We start from the raw sequence: 27217 nt of genomic DNA, 5'->3' as shown, positions 1-27217 counted from the left end.
TACAGTCCTGAGCAAGCTTGGTTAATAAGAGATTTATTATACGACTGAAGTTCAAAGGGACACAAGTGCGGTATCATTCGGGACCATTTGGGACAGTGCCTGGTCCAATACTTAGAGAATATTTGACCGGGAATACAACATTTTGATTGGTTGATTTTAGTTATTGGCCCTCTGACTGCCTGAGTCGTGTAATAATTAATTGTATTGTTTTTAATGAGATCAATGACTTCAACATCAGTAAGAGGAACAAATGATGAAAATACTGATGAACAACATGATTCCTCAGCAGAACAGGGCTCAAATTGTTGGTTGTTTACACGCCTCGCCCATCAGCAAGTCAGCAATCTTACGCTGGATGCCGTTGACTTTAGATTGAAAGAAGTCAGCAAAAGCATTTTGCAAGTTCGACATTGTTTTCAGCAGTCAGATAACTCTTATTGGGATTTCTGTTAAGCAGCTTGTTAACAGATCTAAAAAGTAAAGTTGGGTCGTTGGGAGTTTTCTTCAATAGAGGTAGAATAGTTAAGGCCTCCTTCGTTCGATGTAGCAGTTGATTAATAATAATACATTGAGACAAGAATTTCACTTTGTCAGATTCAAGTTTAGATGATCGCCATTTGTTCTCAAGCCTTCTCCATAGTCTCTTCTCGGTAGCAATTTCATCAGTGTACCAGGGTGCGTTAGGATGCAGAGTAATAGTTCTTGATTTCAACAGTGCCAACTTGTCAAGAGCACCCAATAAAGTTGCATCATACATTTGTAAAAGAGAGTCAAGGCTAGATGTTTCATCCAACAACCCTGAGTGGCGTATAGCATCAGTAAGCTTAAAAAAAAAAAAAAATTAACTTCAATAGCTAACACAATTACTGGTAACCCAGTAGTTTACATTGTGGGCTATAAACAAATAATTCAAATTGAACATAACATTGTTAAGAATCCCAACTGGCGGGAGGCAAACCAGTTGGCTAATTACAAGCATGGCCGAGGATTTGAACTCGGAGCCACCGTGAAACAAATTCAGGTAGTGGTCAGGGCGGGACTCGAACCCAGGAGCGACGGATTGCGAGTCCGACATGCTGACCACTCGGCCATGCTGCCTCCGACAAGCTTGTTAGTATCGACAAGCTTGTTAATATCCAGGCTCTAGAGTCTTCTAGAGACAATAGTTTTACGTGTTTTGAGTGGTTTTTCAAAATTCAGGTTAAAACAGATTGGCTTATGGTTAGAGATAGGTAATTGCTCCAGAGTAAATAAGCTTACCAGGAAAAAAAAACATCAGCATCAGATCTTGTTATTACCAGGTCTAAAGTATGACCATGGTGGTGAGTAGATGCCCTGACATGCTGTTTTAAATTAAAATTCTCGAGAAGAGATGAAAAACGAGTAGATTTACCATCATCAGATGCATCCACATGAAAATTAATTAATCACCCACAATAAGAAGTTCAGCATTCGAAGTGATGACTTCTTCCATCAAAAATAGAGAATTCATTAAAAAGTAGGTCAACAGTGAGGGCATTATCAGTTGATGGAGGTGGACCATAAACAACAATGATCCCCACAGATTTATAATGGATAAAGATGTAGTCCATGTACTCAAAACTTTTGAAAGATAAATTTATATGTCTTGATTTAACATTGAGCACAGTATCATACAGATGACCTCAAAATGTGGTTAGAACAGAAATGATGTGGCACATAAGGCACAGCAGGGTTTGTGGACATTAATTGATGGTAACAAGCAATTGATATGTGTGTGTAATTCAGCTTATTACATTAAGTTCCAAAGATTTAAACGATAAAAAGTTGTGAAATACTTTTGAGAAAATACTTTAAAAGTTCAATTTATAGAGTAAAGTAAAATTTATCTTCAACATTTTCCAAGAGAGGGCACTTTTTTGTTCAGAATGGTAGGGTGTAATCCTTTACAAAAAAGAATGATTAAACAGTACCTGCGTATTCTCCAGGTGGCTTGTAAACTACTTGATAGGAGGGAGGCTGGGGGATCATCTTTACTGGAGAGCATCTTATCCAATACAAGGAAATTAGTACTCGTGATTGTTGCTTGCTTATGATGACAAGTCAGTGAGAGTTTGCATCATACACCAGTCTATAACTGACATTGTCATCTCTCTCAGTTAGTACATGGGCTATGATTGGTCAATTTAATCAGCTGTATTTTACTGTATGGCTTCTTTTGTAGACAATCCAAGTTCAGCCAATCTTGACAGACCGCAGTACGAGTCCATTACTAAAGGAGGTTCACATGAAAAATGCAAGCACTATTGCTTGTCAGACAGAAGTTACTTCAGATACAGGTTTGAAATAAAACCCTGAAAAGGGGAGTTCATAAAAAAAAAGCAGTAGAAGGGTTTACAATTTAGTGAATGTTCACTCCGAGAGGACTGATAACCTGGACTGCCCCAAAAAAATGCTCAGAATAAAGCAATACACATCTTAGCTTCTTTATTTTTTTTAAACAATTTTCCATTGGAATATACCCCAACCCCCTACCCCTCCCCTCCCTCCCTTTCCCTGTATTGTCTCAGTTAATGGCTCTGTGCTCAAGAATCTCACTCTTTGGCAGCAAATCAACTTAAAAGCGGTACTTCAAAGGGGTGTCATGTCTGTGGATACCTTGTATGGATAACATAGCTGACCACTATGCAATCAGTTCTTAAAGGTTGATGTTAATTTCATTTTTCACTGATGGATTCCCTGTTATCTCTCATGCCAGAAACCTTTTTCTCTTATGATAAGGGCCAAATACTTAACAAGGCTATGGCTTCTTGAATATAAAATTGAATGGTTCTTATTGTTTTCTTTTCTGTCATTTTTTTCAGAAAAAGAAAATGTTAGACTGAAGAAGCAGTTGTATGCTGTGAGAATAGAAATGGAGGTAAATACAACTTATGTACTAATTTCTCTCATAGGATGTCATAGTATTATTGCCTACCAACAGTAAGCTTTTGGATTATAAACAGTAAGTGCGTGGATTGTTTTTGTGGCAGTATTGTGTGATTATTGAGTTGTAATGGCCATGCATGCTTGGTTAGCTCATGTTGTAGATCAGTAAGTGTGTGGATTGTTTTTGTGGCAGTATTGTGTGATTATTAATTTGTAATGGCCATGCATGCTTGGTTAGCTCATGTTGTAGAGCAGTAAGTGTGTGGATTGTTTTTGTGGCAGTATTGTGTGATTATTGATTTGTAATGGCCATGCATGCTTGGTTAGCTCATGTTGTAGATCAGTAAGTGTGTGGATTGTTTTTGTGGCAGTATTGTGTGATTATTGATTTGTAATGGCCATGCATGCTTGGTTAGCTCATGTTGTAGAGCAGTTAAGTGTGTGGATTGTTTTTGTGGCAGTATTGTGTGATTATTGATTTGTAATGGCCATGCATGCTTGGTTAGCTCATGTTGTAGAGCAGTAAGTGTGTGGATTGTTTTTGTGGCAGTATTGTGTGATTATTGATTTGTAATGGCCATGCATGCTTGGTTAGCTCATGTTGTAGATCAGTAAGTGTGTGGATTGTTTTTGTGGCAGTATTGTGTGATTATTGATTTGTAATGGCCATGCATGCTTGGTTAGCTCATGTTGTAGATCAGTAAGTGTGTGGATTGTTTTTGTGGCAGTATTGTGTGATTATTGATTTGTAATGGCCATGCATGCTTGGTTAGCTCATGTTGTAGAGCAGTAAGTGTGTGGATTGTTTTTGTGGCAGTATTGTGTGATTATTGATTTGTAATGGCCATGCATGCTTGGTTAGCTCATGTTGTAGAACAGTATAAGTGTGTGGATTGTTTTTGTGGCAGTATTGTGTGATTATTGATTTGTAATGGCCATGCATGCTTGGTTAGCTCATGTTGTAGAACAGTAAGTGTGTGGATTGTTTTTGTGGCAGTATTGTGTGATTATTGATTTGTAATGGCCATGCATGCTTGGTTAGCTCATGTTGTAGAGCAGTAAGTGTGTGGATTGTTTTTGTGGCAGTATTGTGTGATTATTGATTTGTAATGGCCATGCATGCTTTGTTAGCTCATGTTGTAGAACAGTAAGTGTGTGGATTGTTTTTGTGGCAGTATTGTGTGATTATTGATTTGTAATGGCCATGCATGCTTGGTTAGCTCATGTTGTAGATCAGTAAGTGTGTGGATTGTTTTTGTGGCAGTATTGTGTGATTATTGATTTGTAATGGCCATGCATGCTTGGTTAGCTCATGTTGTAGAACAGTAAGTGTGTGGATTGTTTTTGTGGCAGTATTGTGTGATTATTGATTTGTAATGGCCATGCATGCTTGGTTAGCTCATGTTGTAGAGCAGTAAGTGTGTGGATTGTTTTTGTGGCAGTATTGTGTGATTATTGATTTGTAATGGCCATGCATGCTTGGTTAGCTCATGTTGTAGAGCAGTAAGTGTGTGGATTGTTTTTGTGGCAGTATTGTGTGATTATTGATTTGTAATGGCCATGCATGCTTGGTTAGCTCATGTTGTAGAACAGTAAGTGTGTGGATTGTTTTTGTGGCAGTATTGTGGGATTATTAATTTGTAATGGCCATGCATGCTTGGTTAGCTCATGTTGTAGATCAGTAAGTGTGTGGATTGTTTTTGTGGCAGTATTGTGTGATTATTGGTTTGTAATGGCCATGCATGCTTGGTTAGCTCATGTTGTAAAACAGTAAGTGTGTGGATTGTTTTTGTGGCAGTATTGTGTGATTATTGATTTGTAATGGCCATGCATGCTTGGTTAGCTCATGTTGTAGAGCAGTAAGTGTGTGGATTGTTTTTGTGGCAGTATTGTGTGATTATTGATTTGTAAGGGCCATGCATGCTTGGTTAGCTCATGTTGTAGAGCAGTAAGTGTGTGGATTGTTTTTGTGGCAGTATTGTGTGATTATTGATTTGTAATGGCCATGCATGCTTGGTTAGCTCATGTTGTAGAACAGTAAGTGTGTGGATTGTTTTTGTGGCAGTATTGTGTGATTATTAATTTGTAATGGCCATGCATGCTTGGTTAGCTCATGTTGTAGATCAGTAAGTGTGTGGATTGTTTTTGTGGCAGTATTGTGTGATTATTGATTTGTAATGGCCATGCATGCTTGGTTAGCTCATGTTGTAGAACAGTAAGTGTGTGGATTGTTTCTGTGGCAGTATTGTGGGATTATTGATTTGTAATGGCCATGCATGCTTGGTTAGCTCATGTTGTAGAGCAGTAAGTGTGTGGATTGTTTTTGTGGCAGTATTGTGTGATTATTGATTTGTAATGGCCATGCATGCTTGGTTAGCTCATGTTGTAGAGCAGTAAGTGTGTGGATTGTTTTTGTGGCAGTATTGTGTGATTATTGATTTGTAATGGCCATGCATGCTTGGTTAGCTCATGTTGTAGAACAGTAAGTGTGTGGATTGTTTTTGTGGCAGTATTGTGTGATTATTAATTTGTAATGGCCATGCATGCTTGGTTAGCTCATGTTGTAGATCAGTAAGTGTGTGGATTGTTTTTGTGGCAGTATTGTGTGATTATTGATTTGTAATGGCCATGCATGCTTGGTTAGCTCATGTTGTAGATCAGTAAGTGTGTGGATTGTTTTTGTGGCAGTATTGTGTGATTATTGATTTGTAATGGCCATGCATGCTTTGTTAGCTCATGTTGTAGAACAGTAAGTGTGTGGATTGTTTTTGTGGCAGTATTGTGTGATTATTGATTTGTAATGGCCATGCATGCTTGGTTAGCTCATGTTGTAGAGCAGTAAGTGTGTGGATTGTTTTTGTGGCAGTATTGTGTGATTATTGATTTGTAATGGCCATGCATGCTTGGTTAGCTCATGTTGTATAACAGTAAGTGTGTGGATTGTTTTTGTGGCAGTATTGTGTGATTATTGATTTGTAATGGCCATGCATGCTTGGTTAGCTCATGTTGTAGATCAGTAAGTGTGTGGATTGTTTTTGTGGCAGTATTGTGTGATTATTGATTTGTAATGGCCATGCATGCTTGGTTAGCTCATGTTGTAGAGCAGTAAGTGTGTGGATTGTTTTTGTGGCAGTATTGTGTGATTATTGATTTGTAATGGCCATGCATGCTTGGTTAGCTCATGTTGTAGAGCAGTAAGTGTGTGGATTGTTTTTGTGGCAGTATTGTGTGATTATTGATTTGTAATGGCCATGCAATTGCTTGGTTAGCTCATGTTGTAGAGCAGTAAGTGTGTGGATTGTTTTTGTGGCAGTATTGTGATTATTGATTTGTAATGGCCATGCATGCTTGGTTAGCTCATGTTGTAGAACAGTAAGTGTGTGGATTGTTTTTGTGGCAGTATTGTGTGATTATTGATTTGTAATGGCCATGCATGCTTGGTTAGCTCATGTTGTAGATCAGTAAGTGTGTGGATTGTTTTTGTGGCAGTATTGTGTGATTATTGATTTGTAATGGCCATGCATGCTTGGTTAGCTCATGTTGTAGAGCGGTAAGTGTGTGGATTGTTTTTGTGGCAGTATTGTGTGATTATTGATTTGTAATGGCCATGCATGCTTGGTTAGCTCATGTACGTTGTAGATCAGTAAGTGTGTGGATTGTTTTTGTGGCAGTATTGTGTGATTATTGATTTGTAATGGCCATGCATGCTTGGTTAGCTCATGTTGTAGAACACTGGACTGTTTGTCAGGGGAAGGTGAACAGTCTCAAGCACCAGACTGCATCAACACTCAGGGTCTTATATTTAGTTCTTATTAACCGAGTGGGAGGTCTATGTAGGAGATTCTTGACTGAGATCGCCAGTACAGACCGAACGCATTGAGGTCTGTACCAGCGACCGAGGTCAGATTCTCCTATACAGACCGACCCAGCTCGCTTAATAAGATGTTCATTATATGGCTGTGTCTTATATGCCAATCTTTTATATTCTTTGTACCTTTTTTTTCTAGACCGGTCTAGATGCTGGTCTAGATGGGAAAATCTAGATCGCTTTCAATATTGATTTCAGCTAATCAAATTCGTGAATTCGGTAGTTCCCAGTCCTTGTGAGACACAGCCATATAATAAATAGGAATATAGGAAGAGAATGCTGCCTTTGCTATGATTTGTGGAAATGGTTAGACATTGTAGTCTTCTCAGTTATGAATAAAAATCCTTGACCCTGTCTCATGTATCTTCTCCACACTGGTTAATGAGGATGCAGGCGTTTTGAAACACCAAGGTGGAAAACAAATAGGTTCAGGGACACATTTTTAATGAAATCTTGTATTGAGCATGATATTATATAAATATAGCTTTATTAATTTTAATAATAGGTTTCATCATTTTACAGTATTCAATTTCACTTTTAAGCTTATTATTAGTTTAGTTTAGTTTAGTTTAATTAATTCGCCACAAGAATGGGAGGAGAAAGGGAACAGAACTTTCGTTCCAATTGACACCTAACCCCTTTTTTACCCACCCATCCCACCCCGAGGAGGACATCCATCACATAGTAATCTCATGTGTGGGAAATTAACATCTCCTACCCCAACCCTGCAGGAGACTGGAGACCTCCATTTATCATCCCTATCCGAGAAGACTAGAAAGTCTAACCATTTGCAGATATTATTACAAAGGCAGCACTTTCCTCTCAGTTAATTAAAGACCCTGAGTGTTGGTCCGGCCGGATTTGAACTCACGACCTCTCACACAACAGTCAGGCGCTCTATCAATTGAGCTAACCGGGAGGCAATACATTCTTACATTAGCCATACTATTAGATTTCTGTTACAATTTTTGTAAATATACAATTCAGCCCCTTAGAGGGCTGCCATGTATTTATTTGTGAAGTAAACCTTTACTAAGATGCTAGAGAACCCTGCACACACTTCTTGCAAAGACTAGGGAATGTATCTTCCAATGTTGTGGTCTGACCTTCTAAATGACAGGCCCTTGTTAATACACCAATTTTAAAGCTGAACAGGGCCAGCCTGTCTAAATAATATCTCAAATGAATGAATTAATTAATTTGAGTCATGTAACAATATTGCCTCAATACAACAATTGTTTTTCTGTCTTTCTAGGAACTAAGGAAGAAACAAACTATACTTCCAGTAAGTTAATTAATGATAGCCTATATAGGTGAGGGGATGGATACATTACCCAAACTTAATTTATTGGGAAACAAAAATTGTCAAAGGGTCAAACTGTTGGGGCAGTCTCCTAATTAATGAGCATGTTATTACTAGCTTTTCATTTATGGACTGAGCCCTGGATATAAATACCTCTTACTAACCAAGTTTGAGCCAGTACATTGAGGTACAGACTAAGTTTTTGAGTTATTTTTTTAAAAAAAAATAACTATATGTTAGCATATAGGTTGGTGTATTGTGGTGTAGTGTAATCTGATCAGCGCAATTTGGTGTTTCTCTAAGCAATCTGATTGGCGCGTCTTTTTTTTGGTGTATCTTAATGCAATGTGATTGGCGCAATTTTTTGGTGTATCACAAACCAATCAGATTGTAGTACTTTTCGATATCACACCAATCAGAGCGTTCTTGCTAATTTGTGGTTTGACAGGTCTTCAAATTTCAGCGAATTAACGCTTGAGTCGAAGAGAGCGGTTCGCGAATTAAGGAAATGTATCAGTCGTGTTGGGAAAGTGGTGGAGTTGTGATCGTTGTACGATTATGCTTATTCTTCCTTCTGAAGGAGACTGAGTGGAACATGAGAAAAATTTTGATTCAAATATTACTTCAGATGTTGATAAGAGCAACTTCAGGATATTTCATTGCTATATATGAGTTAATCAGCGATTCCAATTTTGAATTTCGCTCAAGGAACGAGCTAAGATGACATCTACAAGAGTTATAAGATCATATATTCAGTGTAATGGCTCATGTCCTTCATGAGGATTTTATCGCTATGATCTGTCTGGATTTGAAAGGTCATCAGGGAACTTTTTCTACTGATTAGCGAGTTAAAACGTGCATGTTTTGTGTACCGCTCCTTCACTTACGATGCATACACCATCAGCTGGAGGCCTAACACGAATTTAGCGCTATAGCGTGTTGTTTCGGAAAGGCTAGTTTTACTGACTCTGGTGAATCTTGCGCAAGATATTTGCGTAAATCATATTTGATTGATAATTTTTTTTTTTGCCATATTGTTGTTCTTTTAGCAGCGGTTGAAACGACCACCAAGTTACATTTACTTTCTGCGTCGACTGCCATGTTACATATCCGTTTCTTTGCTTCTAAAAGTCCTCCATGAATTAAATAATAATAATAATAATAATTTACATTTCTAAAGCGCTAAAATTATAAAATATTCTAAAGCGCTTTACAACATTATTAACTACAAATATTAAAATGATAAATGACAAAATATCAAAACAAACTGTAAGCCAGCTTGAATAGATGTGTCTTAAGCTTTGACTTAAAAATCGTTACACTTGGACTGTTTCGAATTTCAAGCGGCAGTTCGTTCCACAAAAAAGGTCCAGAACGGGCAAAGGCACGATCACCAAAGGTCTTAAAGTTAGTTCTTGGGACCTTAAGGAGACCCTGATCGCAGGAACGTAGCTGATGACCCTTGACACTGTGTGGCTGCAGATATTCTTTTATGTATAGTGGGCCTTGGTTATTTAAAGCTTTATAAATTAAAAGTAACAACTTAAAATGGACGCGATAAGCCACAGGAAGCCAGTGAAGATTATATAAGGCGGACGAGATGTGGTGAAACTTGGGAATCCTAAAAATTAGTCGAGCAGCGGCGTTGAGCACCTTCTGAAGACGCTCTGTCTGGTACTTGGGTACGCCAAATAAAAGGGAGTTGCAATAGTCTAAATGCGAAGTCACAAATGCGTGAACAAGAGTCTTCGTGGACTCAGGACTGAGGAATTTCCTAATTTGGCAAATTTTATACAATCCATGAAAAGCTTTGCTGCAGATCTTACCAATGTGAATGGACATGGACATATTGGAGTCAAACCAGGAACCCAGGTTTCGAACACTGTTGAGAGGCTGAATGGTAGAATTACCGACTGTGATGGAATCAATTTGATAATTGATGGCGGGAGCCAACAACTAAGAATTCTGTTTTAGAATCGTTAATTAACAGGCGATTATAAATCAACCATGAGCGGACATCTGAAATGCAGGCTTCAAGAGCAGCTATGGCTTGGTCTTGCGAAGATATGTCATTGGGTCTAAACGACAGATAAAGTTGTGTATCATCGGCATATCCGTGAGCAGAGGGGAGATGGTTAGCGATCACGTGATATAGTCGAGATATGTATAATATGAATAAAATAGGACCCATACAGCTGCCTTGTGGGACACCGCAGTTCAAATGAAAATCATCTGATGTTCGATCGTTTATGAGAACATGTTGTTTTCGGCCAGACAGATAAGACGCAAACCATTTATGGGCAGAGCCAATGATTCCAAAATCGCTTTCAAGAACATTAAGGAGAATCTGATGATCGATTGTATCAAAAGCAGCGCTTAGATCCAGTAGCACAAGAAGCGTAATTTCCTGATGGTCCATTGACATAAGAATATCACTTTGAACCTTAAGCAAGGCAGTTTCGGTAGAGTGAAATCTTCTAAACCCTGATTGAAACTTCGGCAGAGGAGCATTGTATTCACAGTGCTTAAACAATTGAGAAAGAACCGCCTTTTCGACGATCTTGGAGATGAATGTTAGATTGCTTACTGGACGGAAGTTTTTATAAGTTAACTCTAGACCGGGTTTCTTTAATAGAGGTTTCACAATTGCAGTTTTCCAATCATCGGGAACATAGGCGTGGCGAATAGACAAATTTACCATGCGAGTAATGGAGGGCGCAAGGACGTCAAGACAAGACTTCACAAGCCATGTAGGGATTGGATCCAGGGAGCATGAGGCATTAGACGATGTACTGATTATATTGCAAACATCTTCCACTGATAATGGCGAAAAACTGTCAAGTTCTACAGCTGGAGCAGCAGTATCAGAATAAGGAGGATTAACTTCAATATCACTGATGGAATCTTTGATGAGTTCAATTTTTTTAACAAAGAATTCCCCAAATTTATTCGCAAGTAGAACTGGGTCATCATGAGGTGGTAGATCATTAACATTAGGACCCTTACAAAGGAATGAAACCAATTTGAACAACTTCCCGGAGTCACCAGCGCACTGACCAATTAAATCTGAGTAATAAGAAGCTCGAGTAGACTTGAGAAGAGCAGAATATCTATTACAGATTTTACGATAAGCAAGCCAATCTGAAGAAAGACCACTTTTAAGAGCTTTCTGCTCAGCCTTGCGACGAATACGTTTAAACTGGAGAACATCAGCGTTAAACTAAGGGATCTTTGCACTAGTAACAAGAGTTTTTGTCTTTATGGGAGCATGTTTATCCAGGATTTCTGTTAAAGTCGAGGAGTACTGCTTGGATAAATCGCCAAGGTTGCTCCAGTGTGTGTCACTGCAAAGTACAGACGAGGTGATGTCCGATTTAAATGCATCAATGTCGATGTTCTTTAACCTGCGATATGACACAGACTTGGTAGAGATTGATGAACTTGGGAAGCGAATAAAACACTCAACAAAAAAATGATCCGAGATGGGTAAGGTGACGTTAATGGGACCCAAAATTAAGTCACTGGTGGATCGAGTGATGATAAGGTCCAAAATATGCCCAGAAATATGCGTGGACATCGTTACGTGTTGTGAGAGGCTGAAAGTTTCCAGCAACTCTTTAAATCTTATAGCACAATTGCTATGCACCAAATCCATGTGAAAGTTGAAATCCCCAGCAATAATAAGAGGTTCAGGACACATGACAATGTTTTCAAGATACGACGAAAACTCATCTAGAAATACCGACGCAGAAGAGTTGGGAGGGCGGTAAACAGCAACAATACGGATAGAGCGATTTGTTGTCTTCAAAATCCATTCAGAAAATTCAAAAGAATTATGTTCCTTCCCGTCCAGAAGTGTGGCATCAAAAGAGTCGCGGAATAAAATGCCTGTACCACCGTCAGATCGATTTGATTGCCGTGGAAAGCTCTGGAATAAATAGCCATGACGAGAAAGATCAGCAATGCAGACAGAATCTAAATCGTTTAACCAAGTTTCAGTAAAAATACAGATACCGATGTCATTGCCAACAGCATGGTCAATGATTGTTTCCACTTTGTTCTTGATAGAGCGAGCATTACAGATTGCAAAGCGAAGATTATTTGAAGAAAGACTCGATGACAGCAATGATCTCAGAGGCTTCAAAACGGACGGATTGACACCATTAGAGGTGACAAGTTGAATATTTAATGATCTACAATCCCGGCGTGAAGAAGAAATCGGAAGAATATTATGAAGAGCATGTTTCCTAGCTTTATCAGCCTTTCCAGCGCGACATCCTCGGTACTTAAAAATACCAAGGGCTTGAAGTAGACATAATGAAGATTGATACAAATAGCTTGGACCGGAAGAGCGCAAGCGAAGAAGATCAGTTCTGGAGTAAAACTTTGTAGCAATTTGGGCTTGACTTGATGGCTTATCGGCAAGCGAAATAGCAGAAGGAGGCGGGTTAGCGCGACCAGTAGAATGATGAGTAAGTGGGCCAGGATTCCTTTCAACGTCCTGACAAATAGTAAGGTCAAGGGACGGCAATAAGAAGCAAACGTAACCGTGTTTGTGCCAGGAAGAAATTGGTCGTCGACGAAGCCCAAATGAACTTAGTCTTCGAAAGTGAAAGGAAGGTCGATCCAATCCAGCTGCTTGAAATGAAACAGGAGCTGTGTTCAAAGTGCGATCATCATGTAACCAAACTGATAAAAAAATTGACTGAAATCCGAGTAAAATTAAAAATATTGTTTAAACGATACTTTCCCGTTACAATTGTGTGTTACTTTTTACTCACCAGTATGGATTAGATTTTTTTTAGATGAAATGCCATTTTCCAGTAAACAACGCAAATTTTATGACATAAATCTACCTCAATGAAAAATATTTCACAAGGGACAGAATGGTACGGTCAGTTAATTTTCCATGAAACTCTCACCTGCTTAGACATTTTCTACCAATAAAATTCGCTTATAGCTAACCTGGACTTTACCCCCATTGCGTGTCAATTTCCTGTAAACAACCAACATTTTATCACGTATTTCGCACGCAAAGGGCAAAGTCCAGATAGGCAACAACCAATCAAGTAGCCCACCTTACTATCCTTTGAAGAATGATACTTTCTCTTGGTTCAATCTACTTTCACTTGTTCGAAGAACGGCGGAGACTGGAAAATATCTTTGTCCAGAGGCTGTAAGAGATAAAATAGAGCTTTCCACTGCGAAATTATATGGAAGAGTATTTTGAGGCAACCATCTGTTACTGAACAAGAAGCTACACAGAGCCTATATTTAGGCCAGATTTGTGGATCAGCGGATTGAATTGAATTGGTTCGAATTGAGGGCTTTGCTGTTTTAGCAAAATCGCTGTCGAGTGCTTTTCATGGTTTGTTAACATGGAGAGTTATGGAGACTAAGACTTCGGAACAAGTTGATGCCATCCATGACAATTTGGAATTACTAAAATCACCGGAGGAAAGGCGGAATCACTCAATAAAAAGTTGTATTTGAACGCGAGGACTTTATTTACAAGGATTTCTCTTGCTTACGTCTAATAACAAACCTTTCAAGTTTTTTTTGCCTCGGAACGATATATCACAGAAGGCATTTTATAGACCTCAAGTTTTTTGACTGATTGAAATTAAAGGTATGTGGCAGTGACTTCCACAAGTTTTTTTTTTGGTCAGAAAAGTACAATTGTTTTGTTCGCAATATTTATTTATGGATGGTTTCAATCGCTAACGTTTACCTAAGATGGTTGTATTACTGTTCCCAAGGGTTGTTGTTTTCATCAGTACATTAACAATAGTAGTGACTCACAGTATTAGGTTTGTACTTTAAATAAAATTAATATATTTAAGTTCACTCGAAAGATGAGTATAAACTGTAACAAGCTTATCGTTGATGCGCGGCCAGTAACTCAAATCCTACTGACACTCGATGCCAAAACTCAACCTCGTTCCCTGGATATGCCACCACATTACTTTACGCCAATTAAAAACTGCACACTATTGTGCATTTTCTTGCACAGGAAAAACCAAACAGAATTTCTGATTCTGGCCCTCAATGGTCAGAATAATAACTAGGAGTTTTTCTCTGACGAAGGAACGGCAATAAGCACAATTTTAACCTACGAGCAGGTTGTTGTTTAGTCTCGTCATGCAATGTTGGAGAGAGAGATAGCGTTGCGTGACAATTTCAAATTAGGGCTGTGGAGGGGACTGCAGGAAGCATTGTACCAATGCAGTTTATTTTTGCCAACAATTATTCAGACACCAGCATCAGTTATATAGTGTCCCATTTCAACCTACGTATCCAAAAAAATAACTCCTGCATGCATAGCATGCCTATGTTTTTTTTCAGCTGGAATTTGTGGTCCCAGTATCAAGCACATAGGCAATAAGTTTGGGCAGAAAAGAACCAGGTTTCATAACTTACAATAAAGACTGATAAAACAGTGTTAATGAGATATTTAGACCTGAACCTGGCAGGGCCACTATCTTGTTTTTTTGGGCAAAACATTTAACTCTCACAGTGCCTTTCCCCACCCTGGAGTAGAAATAGGTACTGGGAAATTGTTAGGGAAGCCCGACGTAACCGGTTTGGGATAATACACCTAGTAGCTTCATTGTAAGGAAACTGGGAAAAGCTTCAGCTGGGCGGTCAACTTGGCCCTATACAGTACAGACATTCAGCTGATTTATGCCAATTGTACACATGTATGCTCATTACAGATGATTGTTGGAAGCCAGAGAACTGCGTCAAAAGCTGGGAGTCAACCAGACCATCAGAAGAGGGGCACAAACATGTAAGTCTGTGTTGCTTTCTTTGTTTAGGCCTTCAAGTTTATTACTAACAGTATTTTATGAAAAAGGACAACTATAACTTGGAAAATGTGATCTTGATATTAAACTAGTACTCAGCCAAAAGAAGGGTTATGGTTTTCCTTAACCTAGATTTCTTTTATTTAATTTATAGTGTGCCAGTATCTCCAGTCAAAAGACGACCAGTGAGTATATACCTACAGCTGTGTTCATTTTGCATTCTCTTTGCAGGAATCATGTCTTTCCTGATAGTACTCTGGCTTTTGTCAATGAATTAGCTGTATTTACTTTAATTTATTATTTGTTTGCAGGAGTCAGTAGATCACCAAGTAGAATTACCACATATTCCACCAACTAAAAATCCAAGTCAGTTAGTGGATTGTAATAAAAAGATGTGAGTGGCACTTTACAGTGAAGATTTTTTCCTCTTCCTTTGAGATACATGAATGGACCTTTATTAATGTTTCCCTCTGTTTTACTCAGTGTTGGTTCCAACATTAGTGTGATTTGATATTAACTTGATGTTACGTGTTCTTCACTCTGTAGTTTAGTTCATCAACAGAGAAGGAAGGGATATAGACCACTTTCTTCTCCACCAAAAGGATCATGTGTAAGTGCTCTTGTTTTGTTTTTTGTTTTGTTAAATTCTCTTTTGTATTGAGATTGTATCTGATTTAGTTGTGCTGGTTTTGCTGCACACAGTTTGCTAAATCAGCTAAACCAAGTTTGCTACCACAAAAAATACAAATGAGTAAAATGTGAGAAATTACTAAGAAAAGGCCAATATTCACAAACCAGCTGTTACCCTGTACCTCTGTTTGTATTCTATATTCCTTATAGACCGAATATCACATAATAAAAGACATAACAAGACATTCAGGCTACTTCATTACCCTCTTGGGTATTAATTTTATAATGATGATTAAAGTGATATCTAATTTATTTGTTATTTCATGCACAGCATCAACCCATCAGACCCAATGAAATGTATTCCCAGTGTAAATGTAAAGGTTGTGTCAGAGCCCTGGCTGAAGAAAGTGAAATAACATTAGCTGGCTACACAGACAAGAAATCTCCCAAGTATGTCATGACGTTCATGTGTTGTTTGAAATGTTTGTTGTTGGTTTTGGTGGCATTGTTGAACGTAGTAAATATGTTGTTCATTTGAAATGTTAAGTTCTCTTTTCAAAATGAACAGTGCTTGCCTTACATTTAATGAAGACAATCCCATGGACATAAGGAATCTCCCATTCTTTATCACCAAGAAGGTTGGGGGGTTAGGGGTCAGAGGATTTTGGTTGCATTGCAGTAAAATTTACCTGTTCCCTCCATAACACACCCTAATATTGTTATGATTCCCCCTCAACGCAATTACTTGATTAGCTTTTATACTCAGTTGCGGATGACTGACCCCTCCTCCATTCTCCCTGAAAACCATGTGATCCCGCTAAAATCCCTGGGGCCCCAAGGCAATAATTAATGACTGGTCCTTTAAATTGTTTCATTTTGTTGCTCGGGATCATTGTGATGTAAGATTTAGATCAAGTTTCAATTTGGTTCATTCATTCTTAGGTCAGAGATTTTGCCAAGTATCGGTGATCATATTGTTGTTCGAAGTCATCTTACAGGTATGGATGTAGTATCCTAGACAATGATAAAAAAAATCCATAATTGATTTCATTGCCATTAAATTTTGCTATCATTTGTCCGATAGCTAATTGCATGTGCTGATCTCTAGGTACAGTAAAATATGTTGGACCAGTTAATGGGGAAGAGTCTTACATCGGCCTCCACTTAGATTCACCAGGTAATATTTTAAGCGACACACATCAGAAATTATTAATAAAAGTTCTCAAGTGGATTGGTTGGACCATTCAGAAATTTTGTTTTCCACATTATTACGACTCAAAACTTCATCTTCTGACCATGCATCAGGTTTAAGTGGGTCTGCCCCGGGGAATTTTGCATTTTATTAGTCATATTTTTAACATCATATTTTTAACATCATAATATTTTTAACATATTTTTGACATCAAAAACCTCCACCAAATTTCCAATCATTCTCCTGAGTGTTAACTGCAGGTGTATGTAGGAAGGTGGGGAAATGTTGACCACCCCAAATTTGATTAGAAGCTGATGCATCAAACTCTTTTTAATCGTAGTGGGGAATCACAGTGGATCTTTGGATGGAGTTCATTATTTCTCCTGTCCACCAAACTATGGAGCTTTTGTTCATATTGATGATGTGTTATGCATTACAACCTCAAAGGTGAGAAAAATTCTCTGTGTAGAGTAAACAGAATCAGAAAACTTCATCCTGAAAGGGAAGAGTATGGTGGGGGGGTGGGGTGGGGGGAAGGGGGGAGAAGGGGGAAAAAGGGGGGAAGGGGGGAGGAGTGCCTGAACACTGAACAGAGTCACAGATTATAGTTTAGATATACAAGCTCTGAATACATGTAACCTTGCATTGTATTGGATTTTTATACATGATAAAAATAATTAAATCAAATATGTATTTTTTTGTTTGAATATCTTTTTGCCATATTTTCCCCAGTATTTTAGTTTATTTTATTATAAGTGATAAGTGACCCTTTATTTTGCTATTGCCTTTCATGTATACCCTCCAGGAAAAGCAAGCTGTTGGATTTTCCACAGGACTTCAAAAATCTTTCCCAAATGCTTTTACAGCATTATACCCAAAGAAAAAGAATGTGCCAGAAGGCTCTTAGAAGTTAATTTCAACAAAGGCCAAGAGCCTGAGAGGTGACTAGCCTGGCTAACATGAGGTTTACTCTCGTTATCTGACTAAGGAACTATTATTATTGTTATTACTAATGATAGTTTTTCTGCCATAAAAAAATAATCATGCATTGCATGACCTTCATTTTGCAGCCAACATTTATTAAGAGTGTAGTGCTTGTGACAAAATTGACCAAGAATTGTTTGCCTCTTGTTAATTAATACTCTTGACTTTGTGACAGTTTCAGACACAAATATGAACAAAGGTCACACAAAAAGCATAGTTTGGCTAAGGAAGGCCAGTGTAACCAAATACTTAATTTTCCTCTTCAGTCAAATGCAATTGATACAAATGAAATACTTTTGAAAATATCAGGCTGCTTGCAAAAATCAGTTGGAAAAATAATTAGGAGTGTTTTTAACTCTTTTATTGTCATTATGTTGGGTTGGATTGTGGAAATGAGACTGTGTTTCCTAATGAACTGAATAGGCCATTTTACAGTTGTGTACTTAGTTGCCAAGCCTTTGATTCAGAGTGAGGCTGAAGGTGACCTTGTTGTGATAGAGACCTGTATCAACTTAGCATGATAACAAAGTGATTAACATTTGAAAGGCAGCAAGTTTGTATCATAACAAGGTCACCCCTTAGCCTCACTCCCGTTCAAAGGCTTGGCAACCAAGCACACAACTGTAAAATGGACTATTGAGGTTTCTAACATGTTTGAAAACCTGACAAGCATTTTTAGCTTTTTTTGCTTAAAATATTACATTTCTTATCCAAAATATATTCTTTAGTCTGTGCAATTAATTAATTTTGTGCATTTACAAAAGGTCCTTTTTGACAGAAGAACAAGAAATGTCCAGAGATGTTTTATTTGTTCTTTAACGGCACATCTAAAAATGTTTTTGTGGTTACCATAGTAGTATATTTTTATGTGTACTTTCCTACACTTGAAATTCTCAAGTTTCAAAATAAAACAAAAACAACAACACAAAAACATTGTAGTGGAGGTAAAAATAAGTTAAAATGAGGAATTGGCTAGCAATGATGGCTTTAAAGAATTCAAGAGACTAGTAATTCTATTGTAGAGCAGTTTTTAATTGAGCATCAAAAAAAAAAACCAAAGTAATTCCAGTGACCAATTATCAAAGCAAAGGGTTACTCATCATTAGCCAATGAAAACTGCAAGTGAAAAACAAGAAAACTGCTTGAATGTCCTTTTTAAAGAGAATAGTAATTACAGATAAGTAGGTTTGCTGCCATTTTGTGACACTTTCTTGCAAACAAAATCTCCGTAAATACCACACTTTCAGAACTGGGTTAGTTATGTGTTAATGATTATGATATGAGTTCTTTTCTATTTATTTTTTTTTTTCTTTCATGAAAAGGGACTATAACAGTAAATTTTTTGGGTGTTGAAAAAACCAGACCTTCAGTCATTTTCTCTATTTGTTAGTGAGACAATTATTCCCTCAGAAGAGTCTTGTTAGAAATTTTGGGATGCTTGTTTCATTACATTTATTTTCAATAGCAGTTCTAACCAACATTCAAAGAGAAGACTGTCTTTTTAAAGTGCTGTTAGATGTGTCAAGTCCCTTTTCATGGCAGATAGTCACATCCGGTCATGTTGAGAAATGATGTGATGATCGCCTGTGGATGCGCAAAGTCCTGTTATTTATACATCCATTTAGTTATTGGCTTGTGTCAAACACATGACCAAAATAAGGAAATCAGTAATGTTATTTGTTAGACAATAATTGCTATTACTGCTGGTGTTTGGAAAGGATGCAATTACTGGAAAGGGTGTTATTGTTGGAAGTCAGCTTTATAGTACTTCAAAACTTTTATCAGATCAAGATAGTAACTTTAGTCATAACAATTAATCTTGGTTGTGATGGAACAAGAAGCTGGTGTATCAGACACTTTTTGGGGTGGCTTACAAGAAACTATCAAAAGATTCACTCAACTATTTCTTGGCAGAATGTTGCTGTACTTTTCATCTTCTATGAAGTACAAATTGATTCTGAATTTCAATGAATGTTTGAAACATTTGAACTCACTGTTAAGAGTTATTAGAGTAAATGAAACTACATATCAGGGAAAGAATTATGTATTTGCTATTTTCGGATTTCTTTAATACTATTTTTGTGTTGTTTATGAATATAAAGTTCTCGTCTGGGCATAGACATGTTGACAAAGAAACATCTTTAGGAAGGCTAGTTTTAAACTGAACATCTCAATTCTTCTTGGCTAATAATTTAATCTAATGTAAATATCAGCAATGAGAGTTTCTCATTACTGATATTTATTGTGCTACCTGAAATCATGGTTAGCTCAATTGGTTAGAGTGCCAGACTATTGTGCGTGAGGTCAAGGGTTAGAGCCCCGGCCGGACCAACACTCAAGGTCTTTACATAACTGAGGAGAATTTGCTACCTTTCTATAATATCAAGAAATGGATAGACATTCTGGTCTTCTCAGATAAGGACAAATAAACCGTATGTCCCGTCTACTGCATCTGATAATTAATTAATTTGGTTAGGCAGGGGATGTTATAGAACCCACTGACGAGATTACTGTGATGTGGTCTGGCCTGTTTACTGGGAATTGGGGTTAGGTGTCAATTGGGACAAAAGTTCTGTTTCTTTCTCCTGCCATTCCCATGGCAAATAAATTAAATTAAAATTAGAAAATTAATTAAATTAATTAAGAATAAATCAGTGATTACCATTAATAACTTATTTCAATAATAAACTGATATTATTACTCAATTATGTATACTTGCTTCAAGAAGAAAAGAGATGTCAATCAAACCTAGGAAAAAACTTATCATGAAATAAAATAATTAAGTAAGGGACTTCATCCTCTGTATGTAGGTAGGTAAGTACCAGAAGGTAAATAAGTAACTGGCTGAAGGAAATTAAGAATAGCTTTTCCTTGGTTTCCATTTATTTAAATCCTTGGGAACGGTAGTATTTATAGTCCCAAAGGCAATGATTTAATTTGTATTTTTATGTGTTTTTTCTGTGTCCCAGATAGCTGCTTTTATGAGGCTCATTCCCCATTCACACCAAAGCTGAAACATGTTTGAAAGCTGTTTTTACATAAATGGTTTGAAATTGTTTTCTTGATAGAAGCCTAGCTTTAAAACATCAATTTGAGAAAAAAAAAACTGTTGACTCCAAAATCAGCAGTTCAAAGTTAGTGGTAAGACAAGCTCTTTCAGTTTTCTTGCACTGATTTTTATTGGTGTGAATGGGGCATAAGGCAATGATTACATGTTTACATATATGTTTGTTAGTGTACTTAATGATTTAATGTTCACATGCAAATGGCGTTAAATACTGGTATTTCTTTATGCATTTGCAAAAAGTATGGGTTCTGGCAAATGTCTTTGAAAACATTATTTTTAGATTGTTTTTGTATAGATGGACAACAAAAGGCACAAAAAATATACATTTATGAACATATACTAATATGCATGGCCATGGGCCTTTTTTTCAATGTGATGAGGTTTATCTATATATTTATATTTCAGTATTCATAGTTTGGGAAGTTTTGCAGACATTATTGCAATCATAGAGAGAGGACAGAGGCACTTTATCAAGGGTTACTGGTAGTTAAAGGAGTCTAACAAAATGCCTTACACTTTTGTATTTCTGATATGGAAAGGGTTGGGAATCTTTTTTCTTTAGAAATGATTGAAATTTCTTCAATTAAACTGTTTAAGGAATGTTCAATGAAGGTTTGTCTGTAATCGACAGAATTAAGCTGTCATATCTCCTTTGTAATTTTTTTTCCTTGTAAGCTGTTTTCCTACAGAATTGTAAAGGAGCATGACTCTTGGGAGGGATGTATCACTAAGCTGTCATGGTTACTTTGTGTTGGTGACAACAGCTTTGACAGTTTGTAAACTAAGGGGTTTTGTTACTCACATAAGTAACTGTTTTTGTTAACTAGGAACAAAAATTAATTGATTTTGTGGTGGTACAGCCAAGCTAGAGGTACAAGGTTTCATTACATACCGCAGTGTTTGATTCAGTATGCTTTATTCATTTTGATTGAAGTTTAATTTGTTTGTGTTCTCTACCAACAAAAACATAATTATATAGACATTAATAATTCTGAGCCTTTTTCAGTTTTCATTAAATCAGTATTTTCATGTTTGGTCAACCTTTCTGAAATTTAACTTGATAATAAAAAGTATGTGGCAATAAAAATCAGTTATTAGAAAAGACAAACAATAAAACATTGTTTACTTGTAGAACAGAATTTTGTCAGATCCATCTTTTTCACCAGGGTATGTGTCATGATACTTCTTATTAATATGATCATGGTTTCCACCCTATAGCTGCATCTAATAAGCCTACAACATTCTTAATTCATTCATTTTCTGTTGCTAAGTTAATAAGTTGCAGCAAATCTCTGCTGTAGATACCCCATCGATGTGATTGGAGGATGTTTCTTTGATCCATCAAGACATTCAATCATGACTTCATTATCAGGGTGAACAAAGAAGGCTAATGATTGACGTACAGTTCTTTGCTTCACCTCTTCTTCTGGTATGAGTACTCTATGTTTCTGGAAACCATTAATGAGACAATTAATTGACAAATGTCACTTTACTGGTATTTCAATTGATGGTAATCACAGCTTGCAATGGCATAATTCTTCACTGACTACCACCAACTGAAATAATTTGAAAAAGAGAAGCAGGTAAAAGAAATTAAACAAAACAAAATTATCCACCATTCTGAGCACACAACAAGCTAGCTTTACTTTTCCTACCAAACTTCATCTTACCTGTTTTGTGGTTCTTGAAACTTATTTTTTAAATTAGAAAGTGTGTTTCTTCTTACCGTGGAGATCAATTTGTCAGCTGTCCATCGTTGCATTAGATCTCCAATATTAACCAGCACTGTTTTAGGAATAGGTGTGGCAGGAGTGTATTCTCCATCCACCGGAAGTACCTGATGTGGCAAATTATGGAACAGTAGGGTCAGTTTTTTCTGGGTATGTGTTGCTGCCCTGTTAGAACTCCTACCCCTTAATACTCAATTTCCGTGGCAAATCATAGACCCTATCTTAGTCACTTTCACTTTTGAGCAAATATAATTTTAGCAATCCCAAATCTTCCCATTCTTAAATCCCTACTAAGCAGAATTCCCCCTACCCCTCCCCCCCCACCTCAACTCATACCTCTAATCCACCAATCTCATCTTGAAAAAGCAGTGTGATTGAGCCATAGTCACTATGCTCCCCACACCGCACCTGTCTGGGCTTTATACTACATTTGTCAGGGAGGGGTGGGTAGTGCAATAGCCGTAAGGCAGTTGCATTACCCAAAGTACCTATGGCACCATGTACTTGCGACAGCCAGCTTGGCTCCTTAAAAAAGAAAGAATAATACAAGTATGAAAAGAAGTAACCCAGCTAAACACAGGATTTCATTCACAAAATGCAACATGGACAAATAAATTTGATCAAAAGAGCTGACAAACAAGTAAATGAATATTAACCATAAAAATTAATCAAATGAAGCCTTAAACTGCTGCATAAAGTAAATTGTTTCACAAATCCGAGCTTTCGCTGATCAACGGCATCATTAGGGATAAGCATATATATATATATATATTGCACCCCCGGAATATTTTCTTATCCCTGATGATACTGTTGATCGGCGAAAGCTCAGATTTGTGAAACAATTTACTTTATAGAGCAGTGTGAGGCTTCATTCGATTAATTTGTATATATTTCAACAATGCTGCTAAAGAACAACATGAACAGATTATTAACCAGATGAATAAGTAATGGGGAATAATAAACTATGCATCTAAAAAGTATAGTAATAATTTGGATATATCAACAAAGTTGAAATAGTAAATTGGGGTTCTGTCCTCGTGTACCGGTTCACAAGAGCCAATACAAAAGACCAAACAATACACAATAGTTAACCGAGAACTCCTAAACAAAGAAAGAACAATGGTAATTCCCTTGTGAACCCGTACACCAGGACAGAACCTAAATTGGCCACCGTAACGATTACAAAAGCTGACATTTCGAGCGTTAGCCCTTTGTCGGAGCAAATAGAGGAATTGTGGGTTGTGTGTGCTTTTAAAGGTAGAAAATGGAGCTACGTTATTGGTGGGAACATGGCAACGTGAAAAACTAGAATAAATTAGTATAGTACTCTTAAAATTTGAAGGTGTGACTTGTCTACTAGTGTAGCTTATACCGACAAGGTTTTACAACATTATAAATACAAACTTGTAAGTTGAGTCCAATGCCAATAACATCCAGAATTCTGAATGCTAGATCTTTGCATTTGTTGAAAAATGAAGTAACCACAGGCTTAAATTCTGGTACTTCTTGATCTGGCCATCTCTAAAAATAAACAAGGCTTGCTTGAAAAGCAAATCAAACAAATGACAGTTGGTTAGAAAATGTATCAAATTATCTGATTTCACTGTGTAGAGCTCTCAAATGTATCAGATTATCTGATTTCACTGTGTAGAGCTCTCAAGTGTATCAGATTATCTGATTTCACTGTGTAGAACTCTCAAATGTATCAAATTATCTGATTTCACTGTGTAGAGCTCTCAAATGTATCAGATTATCTGATTTCACTGTGTAGATCTCTCAAGTGTATCAAATTATCTGATTTCACTGTGTAGAGCTCTCAAATGTATCAGATTATCTGATTTCACTGTGTAGAGCTCTCAAGTGTATCAAATTATCTGATTTCACTGTGTAGAGCTCTCAAATGTATCAAATTATCTGATTTCACTGTGTAGAGCTCTCAAGTGTATCAAATTATCTGATTTCACTGTGTAGAGCTCTCTTGAAAGCTGATTTGCTGGCAAAGAGTGATATACCACAGGCATCACCCATCTAGAGTGGGAGGGGGTCTGGGGGCAGGTCCCCCCAGAAAATTGTGAAGAATTGAGTAACGATGAGGGATACTTTCCTTTATTCTGAGTAAGAATTTCTAATGTTAAAAAGTCATTCATCATAATGTTTTGTCAAAAAAGCAGCCAGTTTAAATAATCAAAAAGAGCAAATAATACAATCACGATAATAGGTCATTTTACAGTTGTGTACTTAGTTGCCAAGCCTTTGAATCAGAGTGAGGCCAAAGATGACCTTGTTGTGATAGAGACCTGTATCTAGTTAGCATGATAACAAAGTGATTTACATTTGAAAGGCAGTAAGGTTTGTATCATAACAAGGTCATCTCTAGCCTCACTCCCGTTCAAAGGCTTGGCAACCAAGCACAGAACTGTAAAATGGACTATTGGAAGTACTGATACATTCTCCAGTCAGTAATCTACTGCTAACCAGTGTTTCATCATGAAGTTCACAAACATTAAATGCTTCCTTTAAGTCACCAGGTCGAGAAGGATTCAAACTGTTAGAAAAAAATGATTTTTGGTTTACATCAAAAACACAGGGAATTAACCACTGAACTAAATAATTAATGGTTGTTAGGATAACTTAATGAGTAGTTTCTTAGAAATGAACTTTGAAATAAAAGCTAGCGCTAAGAAGTCATGACGTTTCGACCTCTCTGAGGTCATTTTCAAGTGAGTAAGTTTTCCAAATCAGCATAAATATGTTGAAGCAACATATTTATGCTGATTTGGAAAACTTACTCACTTGAAAATGACCTCAGAGAGGTGGAAACGTCGTGACTTCTTAGCGCTCACTTTTATTTCTAAGGATAACTTGTTTTTAATTTAAAAAAGGGTCAAATTTCACCATCTGTTTGTATTCAACTTGGCTGATATAATATCTGAATTATAGCGACCTATAAATGGTGGCTTGATATAAAAATCATGCATTAATCAATCGCATGAGAGACATTGACAGACCCCTCCTAACTAAGCGAAAAAACCCATTAGACACTCCCACACCCTTATCACTTATTTTAACCTACAAATCAGCCTGGGAGAGGTGGGGTCTATAAACTTAGGTAAATTTTTTCTGGGCATGTGCTGCTGGCCTCTCAGAACCCTAATTCATCCATGTTTGAGAACTGATAAGAGCATTGTATGACACACTAGCACCAGCAGCATTGTCTGTACTCTTATCAACAATGGCAAATTGACCAATCAGATTGAGACATTACTGCCAATAAAAATGAATTGACACATTGGTTAAACTTTGTAGAACACTATTTTCTTATCCCAAAAACCTGAAAATGCATGACTTCATTCTTCAATTTTGAAATTGCACCTCCATTACAGTCATTCTAGTCATGAAAATGCCACCTCATCCAATGGCACATCCACATCTGCAAATTACTAAGAAGTACTCCACCCCCCCCCCCTTCCCTGGGTAAAACTTTGCTATTGAATTTATTCAAATCACCGTTTCTTATTTTGATTACCTTTCCCTCTCTAGTGAAACCCAGCCAAAGTTTTTACCATCTGTAGGTCTGATAAAATGCTTTTTCACTTCAGTTGAGAGATTGAAAAATCCATCTCCTGCCTGGCGAACTTCTGCAATCTAACAGAACAGAAATTCGAAAAGATCGGATCAAAACAAAACATGTTGTTAAATTTAATAATTCGGATAATAACGTAGTGCGATGTTAAGTAATTTGTTCATTAAGTTATTCAACTTGCACCTGTACAAACTAATAACATATGAAACCTGGGATACTTCACTTTCAAATAACTGATGGATTATTTTTCTGTACACAGCACAATTTTTTTGAAAAGGCATGCAACAATTATGTGATTATATACCTACCTCCTTCTCAGATATTCCATGATTTGTTAAATACACAAAGCCAATTGTACTAAACGCTATGTGAATTTGATCTGCAAGTATCCTCACGGATTCTTCGTCGAGTGATGGAGGCTTATCGAGATCTAAACCCATTACTCCAAAGTCAACAACTGGGATCGTTCTCTCCACCATCTTTAATCAATTCATGAAGAGTTAGCTGGGTGTAGCCTGGGCACATGAAAGCGCTAAATCGAAGAACCGTGTTTCCGATTGCGGTCTCTCGACTGCCCTGAGTATCAACATCTGATATTTTTTGAAGATTTCACCAGAGAAACATAGGCCAAACTAAAGACCCTCTTGTATTCCTACCCCCAAAAAGGTTTTTCTGCTGGCTTCCGTAATGTGGACAGCAGACAGTGGAAAGCAAGCTTCGCACTAACGACTTTGAACGACATTGCGCCTGCGCCCGGTCCGCAGGTCACGACCTCAAGCCAAATATTTTATTTTGTCCGGCCCGACCAAACTCAGTCAATAAATATATCTTATTAACCAAGCGCGAGGGCCATACTGGGAGAATATTGGCCCGAGGTCTTGGCAGTACGGACCTCGCTGCGCTCGGTCCGTACAAAAAAGACCGAGGAGCGATGTTTTACCAGTACGGTCCCGAGCAAGCTTGGTTAATAAGAGATTTATTAAACGACTGAAGTTCAAAGGGGCACAAGTGTGGTATCATTCGGGACCATTCGGGACAGTGCCCGGTCCAATACTTAGAGAATATTGGAACGGCAATAGAGCATTTTGATTGGTTGATTTTAGTTATTGGCCCTCTGACTGCCCGAGTCGTGTAATAAGTACACAGT

At 37.4% G+C, this 27217-nt stretch overlaps 2 protein-coding genes across 2 annotated transcripts in view; one reads left to right on the top strand and one right to left on the bottom strand.

Annotated features, from left to right (window-relative positions):
* Positions 1–21896, top strand: part of LOC111330890 (uncharacterized) — a 30032-nt gene extending 8136 nt beyond the window's left edge. Inside the window, exons 4-15 of the mRNA XM_022935868.2 lie at positions 2204–2318; positions 2844–2899; positions 8031–8060; positions 14795–14868; positions 15039–15069; positions 15196–15278; positions 15431–15494; positions 15846–15964; positions 16457–16512; positions 16623–16691; positions 17047–17153; positions 17512–21896. Of these exons, the coding sequence (XP_022791603.1) occupies positions 2204–2318; positions 2844–2899; positions 8031–8060; positions 14795–14868; positions 15039–15069; positions 15196–15278; positions 15431–15494; positions 15846–15964; positions 16457–16512; positions 16623–16691; positions 17047–17153; positions 17512–17613 (906 nt within the window). The 3' untranslated portion in view covers positions 17614–21896. The remainder of the gene's footprint in view (positions 1–2203; positions 2319–2843; positions 2900–8030; positions 8061–14794; positions 14869–15038; positions 15070–15195; positions 15279–15430; positions 15495–15845; positions 15965–16456; positions 16513–16622; positions 16692–17046; positions 17154–17511) is intronic.
* Positions 19220–26807, bottom strand: LOC111330897 (uncharacterized). Its single transcript, XM_022935879.2, has 7 exons — positions 26379–26807; positions 26014–26132; positions 24963–25032; positions 23892–24008; positions 22824–23012; positions 22484–22594; positions 19220–22205 (listed from the first exon to the last, which is right to left on the bottom strand). Exons 1-7 carry the CDS (start codon positions 26547–26549, stop codon positions 22029–22031), a joined length of 954 nt encoding a protein of 317 aa, XP_022791614.1. The 5' UTR covers positions 26550–26807; the 3' UTR covers positions 19220–22028.
* Positions 26808–27217: the final 410 nt, after the last annotated feature.

This window comes from Stylophora pistillata, chromosome 14, assembly GCF_964205215.1.
Source record: "Stylophora pistillata chromosome 14, jaStyPist1.2, whole genome shotgun sequence".
NCBI lineage: Eukaryota > Metazoa > Cnidaria > Anthozoa > Scleractinia > Pocilloporidae > Stylophora > Stylophora pistillata.
This window is presented reverse-complemented; position numbering and strand designations above follow the sequence as displayed.

Excerpts from the sequence above, each read along its gene's own strand:
- LOC111330897 (XM_022935879.2), bottom strand. The coding sequence starts at position 26,549 with ATGGTGGAGAGAACGATCCCAGTTGTTGACTTTGGAGTAATGGGTTTA. Across the intron at positions 23,013-23,891 it reads GCATTGGACTCAACTTACAA|GAGCCAAGCTGGCTGTCGCA; the intron begins GTTTGTATTTAT and ends TTCTTTTTTAAG. Across the intron at positions 22,206-22,483 it reads CTGACAAATTGATCTCCACG|AAACATAGAGTACTCATACC; the intron begins GTAAGAAGAAAC and ends AATGGTTTCCAG.